The following is a 27204-nucleotide window of genomic DNA, read 5'->3' as shown; positions in this document are numbered from 1 at the left end:
GCCGGTGCTTGGGAGATCTGCTGTCACACGCAGGCAGTGCAGTTCCACGCCCAGCTACCCAGCTCTTGTGGATGCAGGATGAGTGCGAGTGGAAATGCCTTTGTACTCCGGTGCTTTGGACTGTCCTTAAGGAAGGAAGATGCCCAGGTTCCGCTCTCTGATCTAATAAGGTTTCAGTGTGCCATGTGAAATGAAATCATTTCAGTGGGAGGTAGGGGGTCAGTCTTGCCTTTGAAATCTTCCACAGCACAGCAGGTTTCCACTTCCAAGAGCAGTGAGCGCGGACCCTCTGAGGCAGAAGATCGCGTATGGTAGAACAACTCTTAAGTCCAGGTCAAACACTTAATGCAAAGTTAATGTGTTTTAAAGGAGGGTGACACTGAGGTTTTGGTGGTGGTGGTTTTTGTTTTTTTTAAATCATGGCAAAGAAGAATGATGTACTTACACTGAGCAATCAGTTTGCTTTGCCAACATTTTTACAAATATGTTTTTAAACCCTAGTTTAGGCAGGACACATTTACTTTCCCCCCAGAGTTCCTGTCAACCAGTGTATCAATACATAACTTAACCTTTCAAAAATAATGTTTCAAAATATGTATGTTAATACTAATCCATACCTTGTTACTGTTGGCTAAGCAGAACTAGAATTTTGTAAGTCTGTCATTTGGAGTTTTTTTAATAGGTGACAGTTCTTGTTTCTTGCAAATCACAATTTTTATCCTTTTGTTTAAATACAGTATGGTCAGATAAAGAAACAACGAAGCTTTTCATCCTGATATGTTTATTTAAGGAAAAAAAAAAAAAAAAAAGGGATTTTATACTGTTCAAGTGAAGCCATCTGTTTCCATAATCTAAAGTAAATCTAATAGTACAAAAGCAAATAACTAAATTTTGCTAACTTGCTAAGACAGTCTGGCTTTTTTTGTTATCCTCTTTGTTCTAGCTAAGTGTAAATCAGAAGTTTTAGCAACATGATTGTCTTTAAAGCTGTTCGACTGTAAAATCAGTTAATAAAAATATTGATGTTAACTGAAATATAGCAGTGATTTCCTCTAATGGTTCTTTACATACAAAAGAGCAGTTCAGCTCATTCAATACAGTTATATCTAAAGGGTAAGGACAAGAATAGTAATACAGCTAGAGAGCTATTTTGACATTCTGAAGAGAGAAGAAAGTATGAGAGGAATGCGAGATAAGTGTCCTGCAGCTGGCATCACCTCCCTATTCCTGTATTTAGTGGGATGTGAAACTGAAGACATTATTGGTCCAGCTCTCGTCAGCTACGTGATTTGTACATACGTGTGCTTAGGAAGAAGTGCAGTGTTTGCTACGTAGGGATAAATCTCCCTTGGCCTTTCCTGTTGTGACTAGGTTAGCGTAAGGGTGGAAGGGGGTGGGTTTTATGGAGGGAGGAGATTCAGACATAGTCTTGGTGTTTCAACTTGAAACTGGTATTGAAATTCAGCTCAAATTGGGGTTTGAACTAAAGCAATGTAGAGTGCAAAATCTACAGTTTCATCAGAAAACTTCATCAGTTTGTGTCATGTCTAAACAGAAAATGTAATTTTATAATGAATGAATCATGAGATGAAATAATTATGATTATTTTTACTTTTTGAAGCATTTCAGCTATGAATTAGAAACATTGTAAATACTCGGAGAATTTTGATACCTGTGCTAGTCTCACCAGTCACCTGTTCACAGGATTTTCAGTCATTTGAAAAGCATTGTACTTTGGGTAGGAGAAGTGACTACATTCCCTGGAATGAAAACTGTAACATGAACAGAGTTAAGTAAACAGTGAGAATTTTACCTGTGTCTGCTTTGCAGGGTAAGATATGAACTTGACTGATACCTATGCAATTAGCCTAAGCTGGTAGTCAGCTCAGCAACTGAAACTCAGCAAGCAGAGTCAGAGCTGATGTTGTGGGAAAGAGAACTACGTTTTGTCTTGAAAAATGCACTTCTGTAAGAGGGTGGAGCGCCCAAGAACTGACTCGGCCTTCGTACGTTTTTGGAGATCTCTGTAGCCTCCAGAAATGGTGCATTTCCAAATACAGCAGTTGTCTCCCCTCCTAGGTTGTTCATCTGGCTGTTTGCATCATTCCTGTGCAAGTTCCAGGTAACAGTCCTCAAAGGCCAGGAAAGTAGCTGGACGTGAGAAAATGGGGCAAAATGCAACAAAAGTCTGTAGCCACAATCTGACAGGTGTCTTTCAGGCTGAATTGCATAGCAGAGTTTCTTCCATCCACCACAGGAACTTCTAGCAGCCTTTCCAGCTCTGTCAGTCACAGGGCTTAGTACATGGCTCGGTACGTGATTCATGGAAGTTAGATGTCCAGGTTGGGACGCCCATTCATTAGCAGCACCTTTTCGGAATTATATGTTAATATGATGGTAAATGAATCGCTCTCCTTTAGGCAAATTCTCAGTCTGCATGTAGCACGTTAATATGCACGCTGTTAAAGGGACATAATCTTTTTATAGTTTTATACTGATTTGCTAGCATGATTCATTAAACTTATCAGTTGCAGACAGTCTGGGAGAATGAAATGGAACGGAAATGCTTGTCAAAAAATGAAGCAATTTGTATTGCTAAAATGACCTTCTGCTTCTGGGCTGACTGATATTTTGTGGGAGGAGTAATATAAAATGAATGTAATCAAATGTTATATGAGGGGCTGGCCTGTGGTGCGAGGGAGCTATGGCTTTTTGAAAACTGCTAGCCTACCATGCAAAGTAGGTGAAGTATCACAGTGCACCTGGCCAAAATCTTTGGATTAGTCTGTAATTGGCTCCTAGACAAGGGATAAAGAGTCTGCCTTTTCATCCCTCCCCGTGTATTATACTTCCTGCCCAGCACCATTCCTTCTCTGTTTTGGCGCTTGGAGAACAGCAGTGATTGCTCCAAGCTCCATGCAGTTCCTGGGGAAGGCGTTGTTTCACAGAGGATGTCTGGGAGATAGAACAGAACTATTTCTCTTCATTTGTCTCATTATCTCTAGTCATGTGTGGCGGGAAATCATGAACTGGATTCTTTGTATCATGAGACCGATTTAAAATCATAAAAGTTTAGAAATAAGAATTTGCACAATTTCAGCTTGCTTACTTTGTGATGATTATCTTTATTCCTTCAGGGGGAAGTTTCTCACTTAGGACTTGATTGTGTAAGGTTCTTAAGTCATTCCTAAATGAGTACCAGAAATGCAGATCTCCTTGTTTGCAGTTCTAAAGATACTCAACTAAATTTCTAATGCTTTACAAGGAATGAAGAGCTATTGTTATTCTCTGTCCCATTCCGTCTGTAACTTCTAGCCCTCTGTTTGATCCTCCGAATCCACTTTTCTGTCCCTTTTACCCCTTGTTCTCATACGTAGCCCATACTCCTTTCTGCCCATTTCAGTCTCTTCTGCTTAGTCCTCCAAGGTGTGCTTCATCTCCATTGAAAGCAAACATCCAAAATAGGGGAGATGGATCCCAGCCTGGAAGTGCCTGGGTTTTGCCATTGAATAGAGGGGGACCGCAGTGACTAGTAAAGATGTTTGTACCTTAACTTTGTACTTAAGTTTGTACCCCTTAAATTGACCTTTGATCCATAAGCTGTTTCCAGTCCGGCTCTCCCATCTTTTCAGAGGACTGAGAGGAAGAAGCTCATACTTCTCCTAGTATGTGCAGAATGTTATCACATCCCTTGGATTCAAAAATACATTTTAGTAGCTGAGGATAATGCTGTCCAGTAGTGGCTGTCATGGTTGGCCAACCTTCCATCCACCTGCAAAGGTTACAGGCAGTGATAGAAGGAGACGATGCTACTGTAAAATAAAGGCCGAGTTCTGTAGCACAGGTGGCCTGTTCTGGCAAAGCAGGCTACAGCACTTGACTACAGATAGGACCTTATGCAGCTGTGCTCCCTGATGCTCAGTATTTTCTCACCTTCCTTGCCTTTGGTTATTCTAATTTGAGGCTTAAGAAACAGGAAAAATTGAATATAATTGCATCATTTTGGGGAGCACAAAGAGAGACCTGAAAGCACAAGTCCATTCTTCTGGCCATGCTAAATTTAAGAACAAAACCCAACTTAAAAATAAATAACAACATACTTTTTTTTTCTAAAATGGTGCATGTTAAATAACAGACTGAAGGAAATATGCAGGGATTAACTTGAAAACAGATGTTTATAATGATTCAATGACGTATTTTAATTACATTCCCAGATGCAAATATAACAGACTTCTGAATTTAAGGGATGTGTTGATAAAACTGATAACATTCTACATGATGCTGAAGGAGGAAGTATGAGCTGCAAGCATGCGTCCTCCAGCTGTGACCTCATCAGGTCTGAAAAACCAAGAGAGGTCACACTGGGTCACTTCTTGAAATGGGAGGCCCAATGTTTTTCCAGGCATAGCCATGTGCTGCAAGGAGTAAAGCGGATTATTCAGTGGGTGGCACTTTCTCTCCTGGTCAGTACTGAGTTGGCATTGCAGCATGTGTTGGTGTCATTTTCAGATCTAATTCTCTTTCTGCAGTATATGATAAATACTCTTTCTAATCAGTGTGAGTTTTCATCTTTCTCTGCATTTATAACATGGTTAAATGCTGTAATAATGTAAGAGAAAAAAATGTGATTATTTTTGCTTTATGTGAATCTGGAGAAAGTTTGGCTTCAAACAACAAATTCAGTGGATCTACATATAAAAAAAGATCTCAACAGAAGCAACAAATTTTTCAGGAGCTGGTACTTTAGTTTTATTGGACAGCCTTTAATAACTTTATTTTCAGTATTAAAGCCCCGTTTCTCTTTAACGCTTTACTTTAAAAGAAAATGTATTTACCAAGTAAAAATGTTTCTGTATTATTTAACTTTCCAGAGTGATGATGTTTAGTGGTCCCACTGGAGGTCTTCCAAATTCAAAATGGATTAGGTACATTTGCTCCCGATTTCCCAGAAGTACCGAGGTCCCAGTAGGCTGTGGAGCCCACAGGTGTGGAGGGACCGGTGCCCAGCACCCGTGCTGAGAGCTGGCTCTGGAGAGGTGCCGTCCCTGACTGCTTCTGGATGACGGCTTAACAGGGCTGCTGAAGGATCTCATCTGCAGTGGTGGAATATTCAGTGGCACAAATGCTTTGCTTGTTTTCCTCCTAGTTTGTTTCTGAGGGGCATGACAACAGTAAAAGCACTAGACTGCGGAGTTGCTCACTGGTTGCTTCATGACTGTGAGGGGGAAAAGTGAGGAGCAGCCCAGATGCACTTAAGTGCACAGAAATACTCTGGTAACACAAAGCGACTGTAAGCTTTTACCTGTGCATCAGTTAATCTGACCTCTCTGATATGTTATCACCTTTCACGTTTTGCAAAAAAAAAAAGAATGGCTATTTATGATTATGTCATAGTAATCCCAATCTTGTGATTGCTGTGACTTGATCCAAACAAACCAACACCCAGATCTCTCAAGTCTCCATCTTAAGACTTACGTGAACAAAGGCATGAAAGCTTTTAGTAGCATTTATTAAGATAAAGGTCCCTTCCTCAAACACCTACATCAAGATCTTCTCTCCCTCACTTCTGAGGGAAGTGGCACTTGGGAGTATTTCGTGTGATGGGATCAGCTGTGGGGGCTGGCAAGGCCAGCTGCACAGTCCACCTTCCTTCCCCCGAGGGGAAAAAGCCCCTTTCCCGCACCCTCCCGTCCGCCTGCCCTCCAGGATTTCACATCACAGAATCCAGATAGACTTGGGAGTCTGTCAGCTTCCATGCTGAAGTACCATCATCTTCTGGAGGTACAAGCTGGCTGTATTTTGACTTCAGTTTCCCTAGTGTAGCAACCTCATGAGGTGGTGCCTTTCAGAAAACAAGGATCTCTGGTATCTACTGGAGAATAATTCAGACTGCTTATGTTTTTATTCATGTTTTCTATGCATTCTCCTGCTGCAACAACTGTGCTTTTACTGAGTGGAAGGTTTCCCATCGTAATGACAATTGCATTTGGGCATTATAGGAGGCAAGGAGGAAAGATCACTTAAAATGTGATAGATATAAGAAACAGGACCAGAACCCTGGAGCTAGACATTGCTTGGCCAGTAAAGATTAACAATTGCCTCCATATCTAATATCTAACGTTAGGAGCAGTTTGCTCTCTGAGGGGCTGTGGTTTGACTCGATTTCATAAAGTATGTCCAGATATACTTCTTGATATAGTTTCCTGTGGTAATGATACCAATATTTAACTTCCTTTAAAAACTATTCTCCTCCTGAAGGTTGCCACTTACCGATAAAAAAAATTCAGTAGATCAATATTAAGAGATCTCATGGTAAACACCAAGGGGTGTAGACAACATTTTTTGTCTTCAGAGAAGAAACAAAAACCATCTTCTTCAGGTCTGGTATTTTTCTCCTTAAGCATAGAAGATAAATCATGAACTGCAGTTTCACCATCCCTTTCTCCTCAAAGCAATGGCACATATTTATAGAGGTTAGGCATTTATGCAGAATGCGAGCCATTTAATAAAAACCCAGTATTAAAGAGATGCTTCTACGGCTGGGTTGATTTTGTTTTAAATATTCTGTTGGGCTTTGAATGAATAGAATCCTAGTAGAGAATCCACTTGTTTTAAATTGAGACATTCATATTGCTACAGGCAGAGTATGTGTGTATTCTATAAAAATGAGTTATTTTTTAAATGGTGGCCAAAAGACAACAATTTAGAAGTAATACAACAGTTTTCTATGGTTAAAAACTATAGCAGGTTTTTTTCTTCTTTTACAAAGGCATCTTTTATTGGACCGTGACTGAGACCAGAGGTGTACACCTATATAAAGATAACAAAGTATTGTGTTGGGCCGAAGTGAACGTTCCCCACACTGACCAGTCTTGCAGTCAGGGTGGTAGTGCTGACGCCCGTGGCTTGTTGCGGTATGTTCTCCTGTCACCCAGTTCAGACAATTAATTCTCAATTTCTCTTTTATTTTCAGGGTTGTTCCGGTTGTGGAAAATGTGACTGCAGTGGCGTAAAGGGGCAAAAGGTGAGTAGGTCAGCTCTCTCCGCTTCATTACCTTGCTTACTTAAACCACACGGCGTATAATCTCTTGGGAGGCGGGCGAGCTGTTGGTTTCAGGAACACTTGCACCGCCGCGGGGCATCGCCGCGGCCCGGCCGCCTGCCCTTCAGCAGGGTTTCCCGACAGCAGCAGAGGGCAGGAGGGCCGGGGGTGGGAAGCAGCCGAATGCCCCCCCCGCGGGCTGAAGCCCCTAGCCCAGCGCTTGGCCATGGCCTCCCTCTTTCCCCATCGCGTGGGATGCTGACCCGGCTCGCTCTCCCTTCCTGCACCTCGCCTCCAGGCTCGGCAGCTGGCCACCGCTGGAAACGCCGCGAGCGGTTCGGTTCGGAAACGGTCCCCTCAGCCCGCTGTGCAGGTTGCTCCCCAAGAAGGCTGTGGTGCGTTGTAAGCAACGTACCTTGACCGGGGTTAGCCCTGGGAGGCAATGACCTGCAGTAGGAAGAAGGAGATTTGGTCATCAGCTTAAATACAGAAAAGTTTTGGAGGTCAAGAAAATCCCCAATATTTAAAACTTTGTGACAGAACCTCACAAATGAGTTTAGAAGTTCCCATTCGGCTACCTAAACTTTCTGTGTATGAAACAGAAAAGGCACTTTAAAGGCTTCTTTTAAAGCAGTAACAGCGAAGAAAAATTATAGCGTACTTAAGCATTCCATGAATTCCCCCTGTAAATTACTTGCTTTTGTAAATATTGTAGACATTCAATCGCTGTCCTTATCTCTTCCAATTTTGCTGTAGAGATTTTAATCTACAGTGTGTTCTGTTGTGCATGCACATGTACTGTATATCTACCATTATATGAGTGTAAACCAAAGGTTTTACCGTTCTGTGATTGCACTGGGAACATTTTTTGAGGTAAGTTGTTTAGGTCAACCGAAGGAGTGCTTAGAAGAGGTGGGGGGGGGGGGGGTTGTTTGTTTTTTGTTATGGGGGGGTTGTTTTGATTTTTTTAAATAAATATGCAGCTGGTATTCTACGTTGTCTCACATGCGATAGCTACATATTTACAGATGAGGGTTTTAAGAATGTTTGTTGGTGGCTTTTCTTCAGTGTTTGCCAGAACAAGGAATGTAAATTACTTAATTGGACACCCAAGCAAAGATTGTTTTCTTTATAACAGAACATAGATTAATTTGTGAGACAGATGAAAAGTGTCGAGGTTCAAAACATCTTTTAGATGGAGTCTCCTTTTTTTTTAATGACCCATTAATATCTGTTTAATAAAAGTCAGCTATATATATAAAGAAAAAAAAAAAAAAAAGCAAATACTTGGGAAAGGTTCGGAACTCTGAATTTATTCCTTGATATCTTGATCTTATTTTTCAGTAACAAGTACAAATGAGTCATTGTAGAATGAGAGATATACTATGTTATAACTCTCTTGTTGAAAGCCATTAGTTTTCAGTTCACAGAGTATGCCAGCATCTTGTAACTAGATCATTTTAAAAAATGATAGTTTGGGGAAATAAATTGTATTAAAGCTTATGCTTCATTTATTTCTGGCTGCAGTCCTGACTCTCTTTGCTAGAGCTCTTGCTGGCATTTTTCATTTGCATAGTTGAGTCTCAAAAAGTTGTCTTTGAAAGAAATAGATGCTTCTCTGACACTGTAGAAGCCAAGACTACCCCAAATTAATGCAAGTTATTTAAAAATGTAGAAGAGAGAAAAATTACTAGTCCATAGGACAAGAAGTCATAGTAAATTCCAGATCTCATGCAAACTTGTCGCGCAAGTCAGTGTACTCCACGCTCTTCCTAATGGTTTCTATCACAAACTTCTCTGACTTTAAACATGTGTATAGTGAAGTATTTACATAGTTTTAGACTATGTAGGAATTTAATTATTGACATTAGAGACGTCTAGACAGGTGAACGAATAGTTACACCTAGAAAAGAATATTCAAGAAAGGCATTTGGAGGTGTTTTGGAATGCATTTCGAAGTAACTCGATTCAGATCAATATATATCAATGCTTGCTCGTTATGTTAACACTCTGAGGCTTTCAAATGTGTACTTAAGATTTTGAACAGAAAACTGAGTTTTATTTAAAAACATCTGCCCCTCACCCTTGTTTTAGCCTCGTGCAGCTTTTCATCCCAATTCTTTACATTTAATGCCAGTCTAGAATAAGGACGGCCTGCTACCCCGTCCCAGGCCTGAAGACAGAAGTTGGTGAGGGAAAGCAAGGGAAGCATCCTTCCCGCTTGCCTCAGTAATATTTCTAGAAATGGTCTTTCCAACCAACGCGTTTGGATTTGAAGCGTGTCTCTGCTGAACACAGTTCCCGTTAGTGCGCACATCAGTAGTGGTACCTGGCCCCTCAGAGATCTACATGAATGTGGTTTACTCGGGGAAGGACTCGTTAGAAAGATTGGTCGTAGCCAGGATCCAGGCCAGAAGAGGGCCACCTCTTGTGGTACCCCAGGAGACCACGTCAGAGAACATCTGCTCTCCACTTCTCACGTAGCCACTTGCGTGGGAAGCACACAGCCCTTCTGCCCGGCACCATCCACAGCCAACATGTTGCCTACACTGGAAACCCTTTTGATCTGGCTTCCATGTTGCGCAGAAGTGCACAAACGCTGAAGGGCCTTTTCCAATCCACCCACGCTCTTCAGCAACGTAACCACACCAGTTTACTGCCGTGGGAGCTTCAGCAGCTGCGGAAGTGGGTGCTGGGTTTACCCTTTAATGCCTTAATTATTAACATCTGGAGATATATTTCCTACCGTAGTGTGGGAAGAAGTTCCAGAGCCTACGGTTTGGGGGTGGGCTTTAATTAAAATACATTTGGCCAAATAATCATATTAATGATCTCACCAGAAAAAGTGTTGAAGATAGTATTTGACTTACAGGCTGTGAATTACCCAAGAAATATTACCCAACAGCATTTCAGACATGGAAGAGTAAATTACATTGCCGTATTTTTCTCTCTCATTTGAGAATCTTTCCATCAGTATGACCGTTTGGATGGTCATATTTAGAATACATTCAATATGTTCTCTCATTAGACTGCTTCCATGAAAATTGCATCTCTATGCCAAACTCCTTTAAGATGACTCATACTTTATCAAGGGCATATAATTGACAAAGTCTAAGGGGTTTCATCCCTTTCAGAAAATTTCAGAAAGTGAGTGTAATTGCACCAGATGGCTCTTATTCTATAAAGCCTTTGTTATTACACTGAACATCAGGCTGTTATTTTAAGCTATATAATGTCAAGTATCAAGTATTTGCCAAACAAAAGGTGCAGAAATTTTAGAAAAACATAATATTGCTAAAATAATACAATAATAAATAATACCTTACTGTTTTCCATTAGATAGATTAGCCTAAAACATCTTCATTTGTTTCCTCTTACACTTTTTATTGGTTTTTCTGCATAATAACTGACTGTTCTTTCTAACCTTGCTGAAGTGTAAGATCTGCTTAAACTGATCAGAGTTTTGAATGCTTGCCTACATTGTATTGGGTTACTCAGAAGCAGACAGAAGCTATGTTTTCTCATTTATGCCTACCTAGATTTTGAGAACAATTTCAAGCAGCTGGGGAGATAAGAAGTGCTAGCCATTAATGTGTGTAGAAAAAGCAAGTTAAGCATTTAATTACCATTTAGAACAAAGACTGTATAGAGCTGAGTAAAATTCTCCATGCACTGACTTTTTCCAAGAATGTTCATTCTCTCATTCATGACCATTTACACTCCTTTTACTCCATATCAGAAATGTGTATAAATGGAGGTAACACTGGAACTTTGCTGTAACTAATACAGAATGATTAACCTTCTAAAACTTCTCAGTTAGAATGCATTAAGGTATAAATTCTCATTCTTTAGTATAAATACCATATATATGCTGGTTTCCCTGCCTCAGGATTACCCATTAAAAGTTAGTCACAAGAGTATATCAGATATGATTTTGTCATTGCACATGAAGTATTGCACTTTAAAAAAAAAAAAAAAATCTCTACTAGGAAATTCTGAAAGAAAAATAGAAAATAAGAGTAGAATTAACTCTTGCATAACCACTGCTTTTCAGGTTTTTTTGTTTGAGATGTAAGAAGAGTTGAGCAATTCAGTTTATATTGGCATATTTTTGTTTGCCTGATTCTGGGACTGTATCTGTATTACTATACCTACATAAAAATAATTTCTGTGTTTCCCTTGATGGATGCATCATCCCTGTGTGGATTGACCACGCTGCAGAAGTACACAAACTGGCTTTGCTTGAGCCACTCTGGGTCTGGAAGCCAGCTAGCTCTGTTACTGGCTTAGGCTGACAGTCACTGGGACACCTCTGTGGTCCCCCATCAAGAGGAGCAGTGACCGGTCTTTTCTCTCATACAGTCTGCACACTCATACGGTCTTAGAGTCACGCATGGTTTTGCTGTCTACAGGCGACTGTGCTTCTCCGTTTCGTCTGTGTAATGAAGAGTTGACTGTTCCAGTCGTCTGTGTCCCCTGTATGTTTGTTTTGGTTTGGGTTTTTTGAAGTATATCAGATTGGGAGGGCCTTCAAGGCTTTCGCTGTCATTTTAGGGATCAAAAGATAGAGCAGAAATATTTGTGATATTGCTGAGTTAAAACAATATAAAACCCCTTGTTGGAGAGAAGCTCTGGCAGTCAGTGGGAAGATCACTGTTAAGTACTTCTGAGTTTCCTTTACGATATAGCAGAGGGCAACAAATCAGTTCCTCTAGTGGAACAAATCAGTAATCACTAGGTCGATGCTTTCCATGTTCAACCTGTATTAGCAACATCAAGACTTTTTTAATCAAAAATCTTCGATTTTACACTTCCCATTGGCACTATTTCATCTCAAGGTTTACTATTTGGTTTTAATCAGTTCTTCCATAGTTTTGCTCAGTGTTTCTATGTCAGTGGCTGCTGTAGGAACTTAGCTTGTGTACAGCAGCAGTTCATGCCTGAGTTGGAAAGACCATGAACTGAGGACACCAAGGAAAGTACAGCTAAATTATACATCCCAGAGAGGGACATAAAGTTGACAAGAGGGCTGATGGGCAATGTGGGGGGAAAGATTGTGTTTGCAGCCTGGAAAGGGCTAGTAGGTAGCATGAAGCCATCTAATCCTTCCTGAAAGGGGGAAATCAGAAGACTATAATAAAATAAGCAAAGATACTCATCAGCTGCAGATCTGATATTCTTCAAGACCTGTGGTTTATGAAGCTTCAAAAATAAGGCTGTTGTCACAATGTTTGTGTCAATTCTGCAGTGACACTAGTGTATTTTTATTGATTTACCCTTTCTTTGTGTCACTCAGTAAAATAATCCTTCTAATTCAAATCAGGGGAAAGAACATCTTTGTTTCATAAAGAGAGCACACCAACAAAGCTCCTGTTCTTGAACAAGGTGTCAAAAGACTCTGAATAATATTGAGTGGGATATGCTAAGTATTGAAAGTTTTCTGCAGTTTCCCAACTGGGCAGACCAAACTGCTAAGTGGCATCTGGATCCATTAGATTTTCTTCATTTTAGATAGTTATTTGAATCATTTGTCCTGTTTGCCCAAATGGAACCGAATGTCTCTGGCAACATTTTCTGTATTAAGATGTAGTTTTGCACTCAGCACGGTATGTATCTTTGATTAACACAAACTAGTGGATTACACTGATGAATTTATCTCTATGGAAAGACTGCTATAAAAGCAGATATCCCAGTAATATTATGTGATGACGTATGCTCATATTTAGTTTTCAGAGCTGACTTTTAAAGGTTTTCACACAGTAGTGTTTCAGTTGGCATAAAATGACCTTTTAAGCAGCTGTTGCCAGATGCATATCTTTGCTTGGAGAGGTGTCGGTATAATAATCTCAGGCATTTCTTCATGGAATAAAACATGCTTTCTAGCCTCACAGAGTTTGATTTTACATTTGTACAACTGCTGTTAGTGTATGTCTTCATTATGATTTCTCGAAGGATTACAGGGCCTTATTTTGATGTGAAGCATGTGAGCCTCCAGTGAAGTCAGTAAAGTTTCCCAAATGTGAGATCAAAGTAAGATGAGAAAAGACCTGTAAGATCTCCACTTCTCTGAAATCTGCATGCTTGGGAAGTGGAGCTACCCAGTGCCTGTGCAATACCCTTGCATAGTTTGGAATCTTCCCAAATCTCAAATTTTGTCCATGCAAACAGAGTCATGCTTCCAGTATCTGCTCATTACACAGTGATTTTAAAACTTATGTCCTGGCGTGCAGTTTTCTAGTACCTGACCGTATGCGTGACAGCACCTGTAGTCTGCTTCTGCTTTCTGTGTCTTCATCTTATTGCCCACTAATGATGCTGACAGGGTTTTGTGGGTTTAGATTACAGGTCTGGGACAGCAAATGTCTGGGGTACAGCAGTAGCTACATTTTGTAGTTTACCTCTTAGGCTTCTTTAAATCATTCTGCCATTCAATTTGTATTGTGTTTGCTGGGGATCCCAGACCAAGCCAGCCATTATAATTGACAGTTCTGTGATATGTCAGTTCCCACACAAGAATTTAATACTTGATGCACTTAATAATCAGTCTCTGCCTACATTTTTTCTGTAGCAATATTCACAAAAAGCAACTTGGGCATACATAATTATTACTAGGGAGCCACAGTAATATGGAAATCTCCTTAAGTCACTTTCTAGTCTTTCTAGCCAAGAACAAAAAGTGTTTTGGGGGTTTGTTTGGGGGATTTTTTTTAAATCTCACACTAGTGGTAGTTAGTTGTTTGTTTCTCTTTGCTCAGCTACCTCCTATTTCAGATTTTAGACCTATGTTTTCAGTGAAAGGTCATAACTTACATTAGTCATTGAAAACATTCAGCCATATGATGTTGGCTTTCAGAAAAGCAGATCTGAATTCTCTTAAAGTTTGGATTTCATTAAGGGTAAAAAGCCAAATTTCATACAAAATTCTCAAAACCACTTCAGCAGAAGCAATAACAAAACTTGTAACCATGTATGACTGGAAGGAGACAGAACAGTAAGCAGCAGCATGAAAGTGAGATTTTTAAAGAGGGAACCTGAAGGAGCTGCTAAAAAAGTGATAGTGGAGTATTTTTATCACACAAGCAAGTTCCCAACCAGCTAGAGATCCTCTTTAGTTTAACCAAGAAAGAAGATTAATATCACAGAAGGAGCAAGAACAGCTGAGATAGCATTTTTAAGAGATGTTAAAAAGGATTTACATTTCCTTTCAGGTAGGTATAACACCTGAGAAAGTGTTACAGAACAATAAGTAAATTGAATTATAGACAACATGGCAAAGAAAGTTAACCTAAATGATGAAAATATTTATTGGCTGTCAGTAACGGCTATATCACCTTTAACAACAAAAGAAAAGCAAAATTAAGGTAAAGCCAAGGGAAAACCAACATAGACTCCCATCTGGAAAATCATGTTTCTATCCCTTAGAATATTTAAGACTAACTAGAACGGCAAAACCTACCCATAAATTTCATAGCTTTTAAGGAAAGGTTAAAGGCCAGGTTGGATGGGGGTTTGTGCAACCTGGTCTGGTGGAAGGTGTCCCTGCCTGTGGCAGGGGAATCAGAACGAGGTGGTCTTTAAGGTCCCTTCCAACCCAAACCATTCCGTGATTCTGTGTTTCTATGAAAGCATGTAGCAACTTCCACTGAAGTTCAGCTGGAACATTTCTAAATGTTTTGATAGCCAACAGAAATAATTCTCACAAGGCTTGTGTCAAAGATCAGTGTGCACAGTTGAAGTAAATACTGAGTTGAGCGAGTGAGTGAACACAGATGCTGGCATCAAGTTGGATGTCCTCTCACTCTTTTCTTATTTGACACTGTTACTGACTAAACACATGCAGCAAAAGTATTTAATGGCTGGTTAGCAGGATACTAAGAGCTTTGGGGGGGTTTAGTGACCCTTAATTTTGTTAGAAGAGTTTGCTTGACTGCTAAGCAGAGACCGAAAGATGCTGCAGAACTGCAAAACAAATGGGTTTAATAGTAATGGGGGGAAGGGACTCTAGTACAGAGGGGCAGTCTAAAGTGCCCTCTGACTCCAACATCAGGAGTTAGGTGAAAAAAAGGGAAGAATACCAAAGGCTCCTATAGTGGAGCAGTGAACAGAGAAGCCAGTGTTGCTGCCAGCTGTATGCAGCACTTTTAATTAGATTTGAGTTAAGGATGCGATTGCAAATCTTCAACCCCAGACTTCATTTCTGTCTGAATGCATGGGGATGGATGCTGGAAATCCAGTAAGGACACCTGCAGCCTCGTGAAACTCCTCCAGAAGGATCTCTTTAGGAAGTTCTAGGTATTAAATGCAATGAATTTGTATCGATGCCAAGTCATTGAACTGAGGGGCACTGTTTACCTCAGGAAAAAGATAGTGTTTGTAAAAGTGAAACTCTCCAGACGTAGGCAAAGTACAAGCTTTTGATAGCAAAACTGTCTTTGCACCCTACCTCTCTTTGGGCAGAGTCAGCTTCCCAGAAGGGCAGGGTTGATCGGCGATGCTGGTAGATGCTGGTGCGGGCGGCACGGGAGGGAAGAGCTGTGTGTGCCCTGTGACTCACACCATCCACGTCCCCGCAGGCTCCTCTGGCTGCCAGTCACACATCACAGATTTCATTTATTCTGACAGGCCCATTTACGAATCCTTGCCTTTTTTTTTTTTTTTTTTTTTTTTTTTTTCTTGGTCAAAACCTTAAAGACATCTACTAAGCAGTAGACCAACTTTTGGTTGGCTTTCACTGACAACGATGCTGATATCCTCCACAGTGTCAAAGTAAGGAAGGTATTTGTTTTCATCATTTTTAAGATTATTGCATCTTCGTTAACTTAATTGATTTAGGCTGAGCAACCCTGGAGGTACTACAAAAAAATTAAATTGTATTATGTGTTCTCCAGTGGATCTAGTTGAGTCAAGGGACTCTAGAGATTAAACTGACTGATTTACACTTTTAAGGCACAATGTTACCTGCCTTATGGTATTTTCATGATAAAAGTCAGAAGGCAGAATATTTCCACTAGCTTTTGTGGAAAAATATTTTACTCCTATGCAACTTCCAAAATGTTTACAACTTCAGAAATGCCATTTCCAACCTAACTCAAAAAAGCAGCTAGAATAGCACTGTCTCAAATAGTACTGTCTGTCATGTACTGTCTCAGAGAGGAGCTGCTTCGTTATGAGAACTTTATTGCAGTCTGTCCTGTCTAGGACCAGCTGCCCATGTTTTTACTATTTATGGAAGAGATTATTTTCTGTAAATATGTCCATGACAAACCTTTGGCAAGAGAATAAAACTTGCATGTAACGTCACATTTCATTCCAGGTCTAGGATCTGAACAAAAATAAATTAAAAAAACCTGAAAAGTTCAAGACCTTTTTTTTTCTGCTGTTTCATCTTCAACTGTGAGCCTTTAAACAACGCCAAATGCAAACAAATGCTAAGTAATTTTCACTAATGAAGAAGGAAGGGCGTGGAGCATTTTTACCCCTTATATTCTTGGACCTTCAATACTGGAAGTGATTTAACACAATGTGCAATAAAACAAAGGAAGAGTTACTCAGACCTAATGAGTTCAACAGATGATTAGAAGGGGTGGGAAATATAGCACCCTTTTGATTCAACCTGTCTCCAGGTGATAGAATTTCCTTTTTTTTACAGTGCAAACACATTTGTCCTTCAACTGTCCTCTTCCCTTGTGGTTCTTTGAGGTTCTTCTATTCCCCAGGGTGGTTCTAACTGATGGAAAGAGGCACCTTGACCCACGTCTGATTTTTGGTTTGAAAAAACCCCTGCGTACCTTTGGTAAAAGGTTTGTGTGAATTCCTCCCCAAACATTGTGAGCTCTGTGGTTTTTTGGGGTTGTTTGGTTTGGTTTTTTTTTTTTTCCTTCCAAAAATCAAGAGAAGTTTAAACATAAAGACAATGAACCATACCTTGGTGTTAAACTGCCAAGCTTTGTGCAGGCAGACTTCCACAGTTGCAAATGAAGTTCACTTGCTGTGTATTGGCTTCTGTTATCTTGTCTTCCTATTCCTAGTATCTTGCTAGTCTTCATATTCCTGTCCTTCGTATGCCATGCCCTCAATCATGCTTTGAGGTAGACTACTCCTGGCTTATAAAATGTTCAAACTAGGGGTCATGCATGTTATCTTTTGTGAATGAATGAAAGGTGCATGTACCTCGCTGAACTTCAGTGAGTATTTCTTCTTTTTCCTTTTTTTTTTTCTCATGGAGAGAAAACAAGCAAAATAATATTTTGCTGTAAGTGCAAATATGTTCCTCTTCAGCATCCTGGCTACTTCTTGATCTGTAATATTTATCTACACTGTAGTCAAATATCACACACAAGGTACATCAGCCAAAGACACGCAAATGTAAGGAAACATTGATAGCTTAAGTTAAGGGTGTATGTGGCTCAAGAAGTCCTAAAAATTGAAATCTGGGCACCTCTGTTGAAAAAAACTGACTACCGCAGTTGGAAAATGAGGAATAACTATGGGGTGAGCAAGAAGGCGAATTACATGAAGAAGGCCTGGTAAATTATGTAGGGAGGGGCCATTACTTGCAGCTGGTGTAACTGAAATTGTACGATGCTGATGGGCAACCAGATGCTTGACACAAATTAAATGGAGGCTGAGTCTGTACCCATGACTGACTTTTGAATGTTAATTTTACTTCGCTCAGCTTATTTTACTTCTTATTCAGCTTCTAAATCAGATTCAGACACACTGTATATCCACCCACTTACTTGCACACCAAGTAAGCACATACATACTGATATGTAGAGAAAAGGATGATCAAAGATTGTTATTTCTATTTTTATACTCCTGGGAAGCACTTAGCAGCTTCCTGAGGAATGCTCTGCGCAGCCAGGAGGTGACACTGAAGTATGCGTTCGGTCTACGCATTCTTTCGTGTTTAGGAGGCAGAGGCACAGGCTCAGTCCCTGAACTATGAACCTGAACAGCTCTCTGATTAAATGTTTATACTGATAGATTCCCCATTTGAGGTTTGGGTTCACTTTCTATCGAGCTGCACAGGTTCCCCAGTGCTGTAAATTCAGGAGGCTCGGGGAAGGATACTTTCATGGTGGAAAGAGTAATCCCTTCAGGGAGTGGAAAGCCGGAGCGCGGTGAGATGCCATCGGTCGGTGATCAGCGTGCAGCTTCTGCCCCTGCGTGCGTGAACCTGTACGGCACGGCCTTTTGCGCCGTGAGTGGGTGCTTCTCGGTGCTCCCACCTCGCAGTGCAGCCTGAGAGCTGGTGTAACTGGTCCGAAGGAGTCCCGCCGGGGAGGGGGCGAAGGGGCAGGAGATGGCGGGACCTGCACCGCGGCAGAGCGGGCACGGCTGGAGACGGCCGTTCCCAGCGGCTGCTGGCGTGGCTCTTGGTCGACGTTCGTGTCTGCGTATAACGTAGAGCGGCCCTGGTAATGCTTGGAGTTGTGCAGGGGACTCATCCAGCCCACAGCCGGCCCGACGGTGGAGCTGTGCAGGTGATGCGAAACTCTCATGGCTGCTCCTTCTGTTAGTCAGGCCAGAAATGCCGGACTTGTGTTTCCACGCGAGTGAGCTTTCTCAGATGCTTCCTGGCAGCGCACGAACCCAGACTTTGCTGACTCTTCCCCCCTCCCTCGCCTCTGACCCCCCTGTTCCATTCTGCATGCTGGCAGGGGCTCAGTCCCAAAACTTCTGGGTGAGCCAAGATCTTTGCAGAGCTCCTACACAGATTCTTTGCATGTCTTCACAGTTATCTTTGTGTAATTAATTACTCGTTACTGGTGTGGCTCCAGAATTGTATAGCTATGGCACAAATAGATTCTAATGCTGAAGAATGTGCAGTGGGGATTTTGTAATGTTAAACATCCTTAGTGCATTTGAGGACGCTTGCACTGTGAGCATATAGCAATAATTCTGTTTGACTGATGTCTGCTTCACACTTTCAATAAAATACTGAAAATGGTAAGTGCAGCTGAGGACAAACAGATGATATTTATTGTAGGTGTTTATTTTAATCCTGAAAGATATTCAGGGCCAGTGCTCCCTCTGGTGGTTAGAGATACTCTTTTAATAAAGAATTGGATATTCCTCATCTCCATTTGTTCGCTAATGTAACGCTTAGGCAATTATAATTCTGTAACACATGTTTAAAAGAGTGTGGAGAGAAACAGAGTGACTTGAGAGGGCTACTCAGATCGCACAATAGTGTTTCCCACTGTGGAGCGTAATTACTGGTCTAACACCTTGAAGCTAGTTCACTTGAATGCTCACAATTACATCAGCTGAAGGAACAAACGCAGACCCTGCATTCACCTCTCGCGTGGCTCGGGATAGTCTGGGTAGAAACCTCCTAGGGCATTGCAAGGCTGTTGGGCGTTGCTCTAGATTCTACAAGGTCACACTGGAGCATTAAGGTGTGATGCATGTTTTGGACGATGGGTTTTCTTGTTAACAGATGCACCTAGGCCTCAAGCTAATCTCTTTCAAAAGCAGTGTTTGAGACTGTTTCTAAAATCAGACTGAGGGTAAGAGAAAAATAGGAAGGAATGCTGAACAGTCAGGCCCTATTTCTCTCTTTCTGGCAACTGCATCCTCAATTTTCATCTTGAAGCAGTTGGATTTCTTTGCCACACGCGCGCCCTTGGTGGCATTTCAGTTCAATGAACGCTAGCTTTGGGGAAGAGGGAAACGTGTGCTTGTGAGAAAGTCTGAGCTTGTGACGACGCTGGAGTCAGCAGCGGCACTGGTCTGAAGGCAGCTGCTCCGGCAAGGTCAAGCATTTGTTGGCTCGCAGCTCCATTCCCCTTGCAGTGAAGGCACAGCTGAGGAGCTCTGGGGGATGAACTCCAGCAAACCCCACCGCGCTGCTGGGAGAAGCTGCTCTCGCTGCCTTTCCGCCCGGCGTCCTGCGTTGCTGCATCCTCCTCGCATCGGTTTTGGCAGCTGGCTGGCCGCCTGATGAGCTCCTCAGCTCACTGAGGCTGCAGCAAGCTTGCTCGCTAAAGAAAATGAGTCAATTTGGTGAGCTGAACTGGTGCGGTGGAGCTGAGGGAATCGTACCAGCCGGTGTAAAGAAGGGTGAGGTGGCACCATCCCTTTAAAAGGAGGAGGAGGAGGAGGAGGAGGAGGAGGAGGAGGAGGAGAAGAGCCACCTTTTCTGGGTAGATCAGCTCAGCTGCCTTTTGACATCTCTCCCCAAGACTGAGTTTTATGCCTTTTTGGCTGAAGGGCAGGCTCGTGTCTGTCCTGCCGTCTCAGCTGCAGGGCGATCGCTGGCAGAGGCAAGTGAAGCATCTTTGAAATGGCTTGGGGAAGATCTGCACATTGTTATTCACCACGTGCCTGAGCCTCTGGAGAGCCTGAGAACATTATATTTGTACAGGCTCAGACACCCTGTGAGCCCACACTTCTGGAAACAGTTGATTTATATCCATGTTACCAGTCTCTCAAGTCTAAAATCTCCCAGTCCAGCAGTCCCTAGACAAAATAATAGGGGAAATAATTTATAATGGGGTGGTGATTATTTCCTCCCCCTCAGCACTTAATTTATTACAGCTGAATCTTCTGAAACTACTTACTTCGTGTGACTCTCTTGCTTAGCAATCTGCAGTTGTTCCATGTGTCAAGTAGCATTTCATGGCTAATTTGGAAGGGTAGGTGCCAGAAAAAGTATCAGCCTATGCAGTTATGCTCCTAACAGGTTGACCTCTGTTTAGAAGTCCATTCAGTTGCTTTTAATTTGAACTATCTAATGCAAAGACATTTAGATGCATTTCACAAAAGCTGGGCGAACACAGGCATCTTGCTTATTAAATGATTGCAACAGCGACTGAGCACTTGCTGTCTTTTTACGTAGCACCTCCGCATTTTCAACAGCTGAGTGGCAGAATATTCATTTTTGTGAGCTGAGTAATGAATTCTCCTTTGTGCTTTCTGACAGTTTGTATTGAATCAGCAGAGGTACAGATGACTTGGTTACATCTGTTTGAATTTTTGAGTCTCATGAATTGATTTGTAAGAAGCAGAAGCTCTTTCAATATTATTTGCCAAGATTTTGCAGCTGTGAATATTGGAACTTGAACAATACATAACCCTTGCAGTTAAAAGTCTCATGCTCTTCACGCATCACAGCTAGAAATCTCAGTGCTGAGTGAAAAATAAGTGGGGTAGCAGCGGTGATTTGGTGCTTGCCAATTTATGTAGTGTGGGTGCTTAATGAGTTGCAGCATAAGTGCAGTGCAAACACTAGCTGTTGGGCTGTTTGGCTGGAACATTGAGTGAAGAAAGGAACTGGGCAGGCAAGCAGGGAAAGGATGCTTCTCAAGTATTTCCTTGCAATGCAAGGCATCTTCAGGACATGCTTAAGTCTGTACTGCACAGCATAATAAGCAATAGTTTAATCTGACCTTGAAGTTCCAAATAAGCCACTTTGGGTAGGAAAGCAGCAGTACAAGTGTTGCTACCCCAGTGATCTCGGGGGGCTGTCTAACCAGTGACATTAAGACATGTGGAGCTCTGCATTCACATGATTTTACAGCTTCTAGGTGGTAGAGTTTCTGTATTCTCTTGTTCAGTGTAGGTACTTTGACACTGATAAAATTTTACTGTAGTTTCACTGATGCCAAAAAAATACCTCATGGTGGAAGCGGGTACTAACTGGAGCAGGCGTATTGAAGTAAGACCTTTGTTCGTTAGCACTGCTTCTTTCCTTACAAGTTTTGGCCACACTAGTTTTCTAAGACTGTCATACAAAGGGGCAGTCTGATACCTAGACCAAAGAAAGGGACTGGAACCCAGGAGACAGGTCTGTTACTGGGTCTTGGTGGAGTAGGTTGTCCTAACTTCTCTTGAATTTCCATGGATGGCATGGAGGAGTAAGGTCCCATTAACTGTGTAGCCTGAGACTGCACACATTTGGGCTACTTACCCAATACTTGCTTTGGACTCCTTAGCCCAAACTTACTTTGCAGTAAAATCAAATGGGAAGGCAGAGTAGAGAGAGAGGTGTAAGCAGAGTGCAAGTCCATGCTCCCCTGTTAGAATAAGTGGCCAAGGTGGCAGGCTGCATGGAGAGAGGGAGCCAACAGCTCTCAGACACACAGTCACCTTTACGTTTCCTTACTTCCCTCGGACACATCACAGGCAAAAAGATGACCTCAGTTCCAGTATGAGAAACTGCGAGTCTGCAGTATTTGGGGTGGTGCAGCCCTCCACATGCTCAGGAGTTACGCTCTCCATGCCTTGGGACATCCAGTAGCTTGACTGGATGTCCAGAAGTCCTGAACAAGTAGCCAGTTATTTTTCTTGTTGGCCTAACAGTTCAAGTCAGTAAAATAAAATGTTTCTAGGGAAACCTGGATGTGTCTTAACTCAAAGTGACTCGGTATGGTCTCGGCTCTGCTGCTGCAGCTATGTTTTACCCCTCAGACAGGACAGCCTGGGAGGTCGAAGACAGCCTTAAGAGAATTGACTATAGTTGCTTTGGAAGCCCAAGTTTTTATTTATTTCAAGCCTTGAGTTAACCTCCTTGGCAAGCTAAAGTGGTCATTACCTTAGTGAGTGATTTACAAGCACGTTAAGGCCCTTTTACAGTGCCAGAACAGTCTTAAGGGAGCCTTAGACTAAGTGAAAATCTGATCTGTAAACCTCAGTTTTATCTTCCTTAAGAATGGAGGGAAAACTATTTCCCTGAGTTGCAGGGTGCAGTGGTTCAAAGTGTGTTGAAATCCTCAGATGGACAGAACTCCAGAGTGCGGAAACTTATTAGTTGTGTTACTCATGACTCATATTTCTCCATAGGTGTCAAAATAATCTTGTTTTCTTTTAATTTGCACATTTTGTGCTTTCCTTCAGCCATGGAAAACCCAGTTCGGTGTACTTGAGTGTTTTCTCCCTCCCCTCCTTAGTCCATCTCCCAGCAGGTCATGAGAGCAGGTGCCCAGGGTTCCACGTGAAATCCTGGTCTGAAGTGACACAACATCTGATTTTGTAGAAATACACTTACTCCTGCAGTGCCAATTAGCCAGCCAAAGTATGGGTTTAAGAACCTCAGTAATCTGTTTAACAACATTTCAGATAGCCTTCAGATTTGTATTTTCTTCAATGTTTATTCAGAGGCCTGGGTCCTGATACATTCTTCCTTAAAATATTTTTCAAAACCATTTTAGTTACTTTAGAACTTGGATTTTGTACCTCTTACAGCTGACCTAGAAATATATTTCTTCAGCTGTTCTGCTGTTTGCTTTGTTTTGCTGTGTTTTGTGGTCTAACACACAGCCTCAGATTTAGGTTACTAGCAAACTTTATACTCAAACCATGACAAAGAATACTGGGGAGTAAATAGAGGAGATCATGCCATTTCGGCACTTCATGAAAAACTGATTGTTTGCCTCAGAAAGTATCTTTTTATTGAAAAAAATATTTTGTGGGAGGAAGGAGAAGAGAAGCAGCAGGAAAATTTTTCCTGGCAGGATATTTTAATAAATTAGTGTTATTTTGATTTCATTTTGTCATGCTCTTATCATCTCAGATATAGTTTTCTCCCCTCCTCCCTCCTTGGCCCTGCTCTTCCTACCCATCAGTCACCTTTCTTCTCCCTTGTCTCTTCATCTTAACAAAATCCTGGCCAAGGAGCTAAAAAACAACATCAATGCAGTAACTCCACAAATCTTCCAGTTCCTCTCATCTTCCAAAACTGTAACCGGCACCGTGCCCGTGGGTCATCACTCAGTTTCCTCTGCCTGCGTATCGTAACCTTTTTTTGCAAGATGCCTGTTACACCTGCTTGAAGAGTGGGCTCTCCAAGACTCTGATGTTCTTCTCTTGTGTGCTCAGTCCTCAGCTGACCCCTGCAAGTTACCAGCATATTGCTGGGAATCTTTGTCCTGAGCGAACAGGAGAAAAGTTTCTTTCTATTCACCCTCCTAAAATCCAAATACTAAATTGTTTGTTATTTACAAATCGCAATCTCATCTCTCACCATTTTGCTGAAGATAGTTAAATCTCTGCGTAGCTTCCTTTTGTGTGTTTTGAGCCTTGTTAATTTTATTTTCTTGTCGGTATCCTTTGAAAATTGGTCTGTGCTTTGAGTTTCTAAAACAGGTGCCATGTTTTTTAGCTGTTGTCCAAACTTATATACCTTTTCCTTTTTGCAGTTGCTCACTAATGTTTTATTCGTTCAATATTCCCACATTTTTTGGACAATATGAAGTGTTTCTCCCTGTTTCACACCACACCTTGAAAGGACAACTCTGCTTCCTTCCTCCTACATGGAAGGTTTGGCTTTTGGTTTGCTTGATTTGCTGTTTTCAGACTTTGACATGTGGGTTTTTTTTCCCTCTCCCCTATGCATAGATTTTGCAGCCTTTATTCAGACAGTATTCATCCTGGTTTCAGTTGGAGTCTGAGTATGGTGAATAGCTGCAATATTGATCTTGAGTGTGGATGGATTTTCTGCCTCTAAATTTTTCTGATTTAAATACATTTGGGGTTGTAGGGAGAGGGACAGCACAGAACACACAGGTGTCCCCTACAGCATTAAAGAAGAACCTAAATGATGACACATAGAAGCTGTGTGTTCAGCTTCTTAGGAAGATCCTGTATCTCGAAGTACTCTGTCTCTGAACCACCCTGAAATTCAAGACAAAGTGACAAGCCTGGTCTCCAAAATCTGCTGATGTGAATGATATATAAGAAGAGGAGTGGTATTGGCCATTCATACTGAAGTGACTGCAGTCATATTTGCGATTTTCAGGAATTTAATTGCTGATTTGGGGTGTTAGTTTTTCTACCAGGGTTTAGGGGTATCTCTGTAGGAATGCAGATAGAAGAAAAGTGGCCTTCCTGATCCCAGGGGTATAAACATGCTATGAACAGTGCAACAGGGAGACGGCAAAAAGGTTTCATGGACATTCAAAGAATGTTTTTTTATTGTGTCACACTCAACCTCTGCCAACCTATTATTGAACCAGAAATATTTCTTTGTTTATAATAACCCTACTTTCAAATACCAACATGAAATGTTTGCTGTCACATATAGCTTCTTACCGTCTAACATGTTTCTTGAGGACAGAAACAGGGAATATGTGGGTTGCTTGAAGAAGCAGCTTCAGTTGTTTAGTTGCTAATGTGTTTTCTTCTTCCACAGGGAGAAAGAGGCTTGCCGGGACTACAGGGTGTGATTGGGTTTCCTGGAATGCAAGGACCTGAAGGTCCCCCTGGGCCACCAGGGCTTAAGGTAAGAACTTAAGGTGTAGTATTTAAAACACTCAGATTTCCCTACATTGTTGTCCCTAGGAAAGACAAAGCTATCTCTTTTCCTTTGCAGGGTGATACTGGAGAACCGGGACTGCCAGGAACAAAGGGAACAAGAGTGAGTTCTAACTTATTTTTTTTCAATTCTGATGTCTGTGAGTTTATATGTCTTTAACCCTCCATGGCTGCCTTCAAGTGCAAGATGGGGTTGGTCTCTTCTTTGAGTTAATCAATGACGTCCCTTTGTGCTGCACAATAATTTCAAAGTTCTTGCTTTTGCCTTTGAAGTTCTTTCTGCATTAGGCAGTCAGTGCCTTTGCCCATTTGCATTTTCACCTGGTACTTAGCACTGCATCAACAGCACTGGTTTTAATATGTCTTTGGTATCTTTCTGACATACCAAGAAGCTTTTTTCCAGCTTGAATATGAACCAAACTTATTACCTCGTGCAAAATTCTCCTTTATGTTTGCCATCTAACCTCCTTGAAGCACTCCAGCAGAGAAGCTGACATACCCATGAGCACATACATGTTGAAAATGTGCACAAAGTGGAGAGCTGACTTAAAGCCAGGGACAAAGGTCTCTTGACTTTGCTAGAAGAGGCTCTGAATATGCCTGTAACCTTCCTGTTGTAATTTCTGTTTCATGTGGCACTTATGTAACACTTATTTTATCACATTATATGAGCCAGGGCCATGTCTTTTGGGGTTTTATGAGATGCCAAGCTCATTCTGAGCATTTTCATGTTTTGTAATATAAGGATGAAAGAGGATTCAAATGGCTTGACCGGTAATGATGCATACATTTTCAGCTATAGCCTCTTGTCCACAGATTTTCAAAATGCGGTCTTGGTTTTGTTCTCCATTTACCTGCAGTTGCTGCGGCACGTAGAATTTACTGAATTGACTGCAGTTTCTGAGCTATTACAGAAGGGGTATTCTGCTAGATCAAGAAATCCTTATTTCAGTCCATGATGTTCATGATACCCTGGGGTATCCTGAGTGTTAATGTAAATTGGCATCTCCTGGCAAATGTGTTTGTGTGCTAGAGTGCAAGTAGACTGTATTTTAGCAATTATAAAGTTTTAGAAGATGCAAATATTTTATCTGAGCACAGGATTCCCATACATCTTTTCTGCTTCATAATGCATGTATTAGGAAATACTGCATGAATAAATAAGCTGGAAGGATGAAAATGATGTGCCAAGTCAAATTCCTGATTCATTACACTGAAAAGCTGTTCAAGGAGAAAGAATTATCTCAACCCAGTAGGTTTTTTGATAATAAGGATGAATTGATACACTGATGGGAATTGTGAAAGATAGAGAAGCATCTTTACAGTACATTAACATCCTCTTCTGCTGTGAAGAGGTGCTTACAGTAAATTTCATTTTGGGAATGATGGTTGTGAGAAGACAGCACCTCTGCGTTCCTTTTTACCTGTACATAAGGCTCTGGTCCAGTTCCTGTTGAAGGAAACCCATATTCCTACTAAAAAGTTAAAGAAATATAAAAAGTTGCTTTCAGTTATCAATTACTAAGGTGCCATGTTTGAGAGGTTTTGAAGATTAGAGCTATTTTGTCAAGGAAGTTTAAAAGAAACTGTTACTTATTTTTTGACTGTCACCACTGGAGATGTGACTTGGGCTGCAGCTTGTCGTTCTTGTTTTGTGGGTTTGGCATTTCAGTTTATGTTTTTATCAATTGCAGGGCCCCCCAGGAGCATCAGGCTTCCCAGGAAACCCAGGCCTTCCTGTATGTATGAAGTATATGTGTTTTTACAAAGAACATCAAAGTTTTAATCATGACATCTGACCTGGTTTATTGCTAATTACTTTACTTTCTTTTCATGTAGGGCATTCCTGGACAAGATGGCCCTCCTGGTCCACCTGGCATTCCAGGATGTAATGGCACAAAGGT

At 41.4% G+C, this 27204-nt stretch overlaps 1 protein-coding gene across 3 annotated transcripts in view; it reads left to right on the top strand.

Moving 5' to 3' along the window:
* COL4A1 (collagen type IV alpha 1 chain) overlaps nt 1–27204 on the top strand; it is a 126379-nt gene that overhangs the window by 45202 nt on the left and 53973 nt on the right. For all 3 annotated transcript variants that reach the window (XM_049834056.1, XM_049834054.1, XM_049834057.1), the window contains exons 2-6: nt 6974–7024; nt 25179–25268; nt 25359–25403; nt 26995–27039; nt 27140–27202. In XM_049834056.1, coding sequence (XP_049690013.1) covers nt 6974–7024; nt 25179–25268; nt 25359–25403; nt 26995–27039; nt 27140–27202 — 294 coding nt within the window. The remainder of the gene's footprint in view (nt 1–6973; nt 7025–25178; nt 25269–25358; nt 25404–26994; nt 27040–27139; nt 27203–27204) is intronic.

This window comes from Accipiter gentilis, chromosome 31 (genome assembly GCF_929443795.1).
Source record: "Accipiter gentilis chromosome 31, bAccGen1.1, whole genome shotgun sequence".
In the NCBI taxonomy this organism is placed as follows: Eukaryota; Metazoa; Chordata; class Aves; order Accipitriformes; family Accipitridae; genus Astur; species Astur gentilis.
This window is presented reverse-complemented; position numbering and strand designations above follow the sequence as displayed.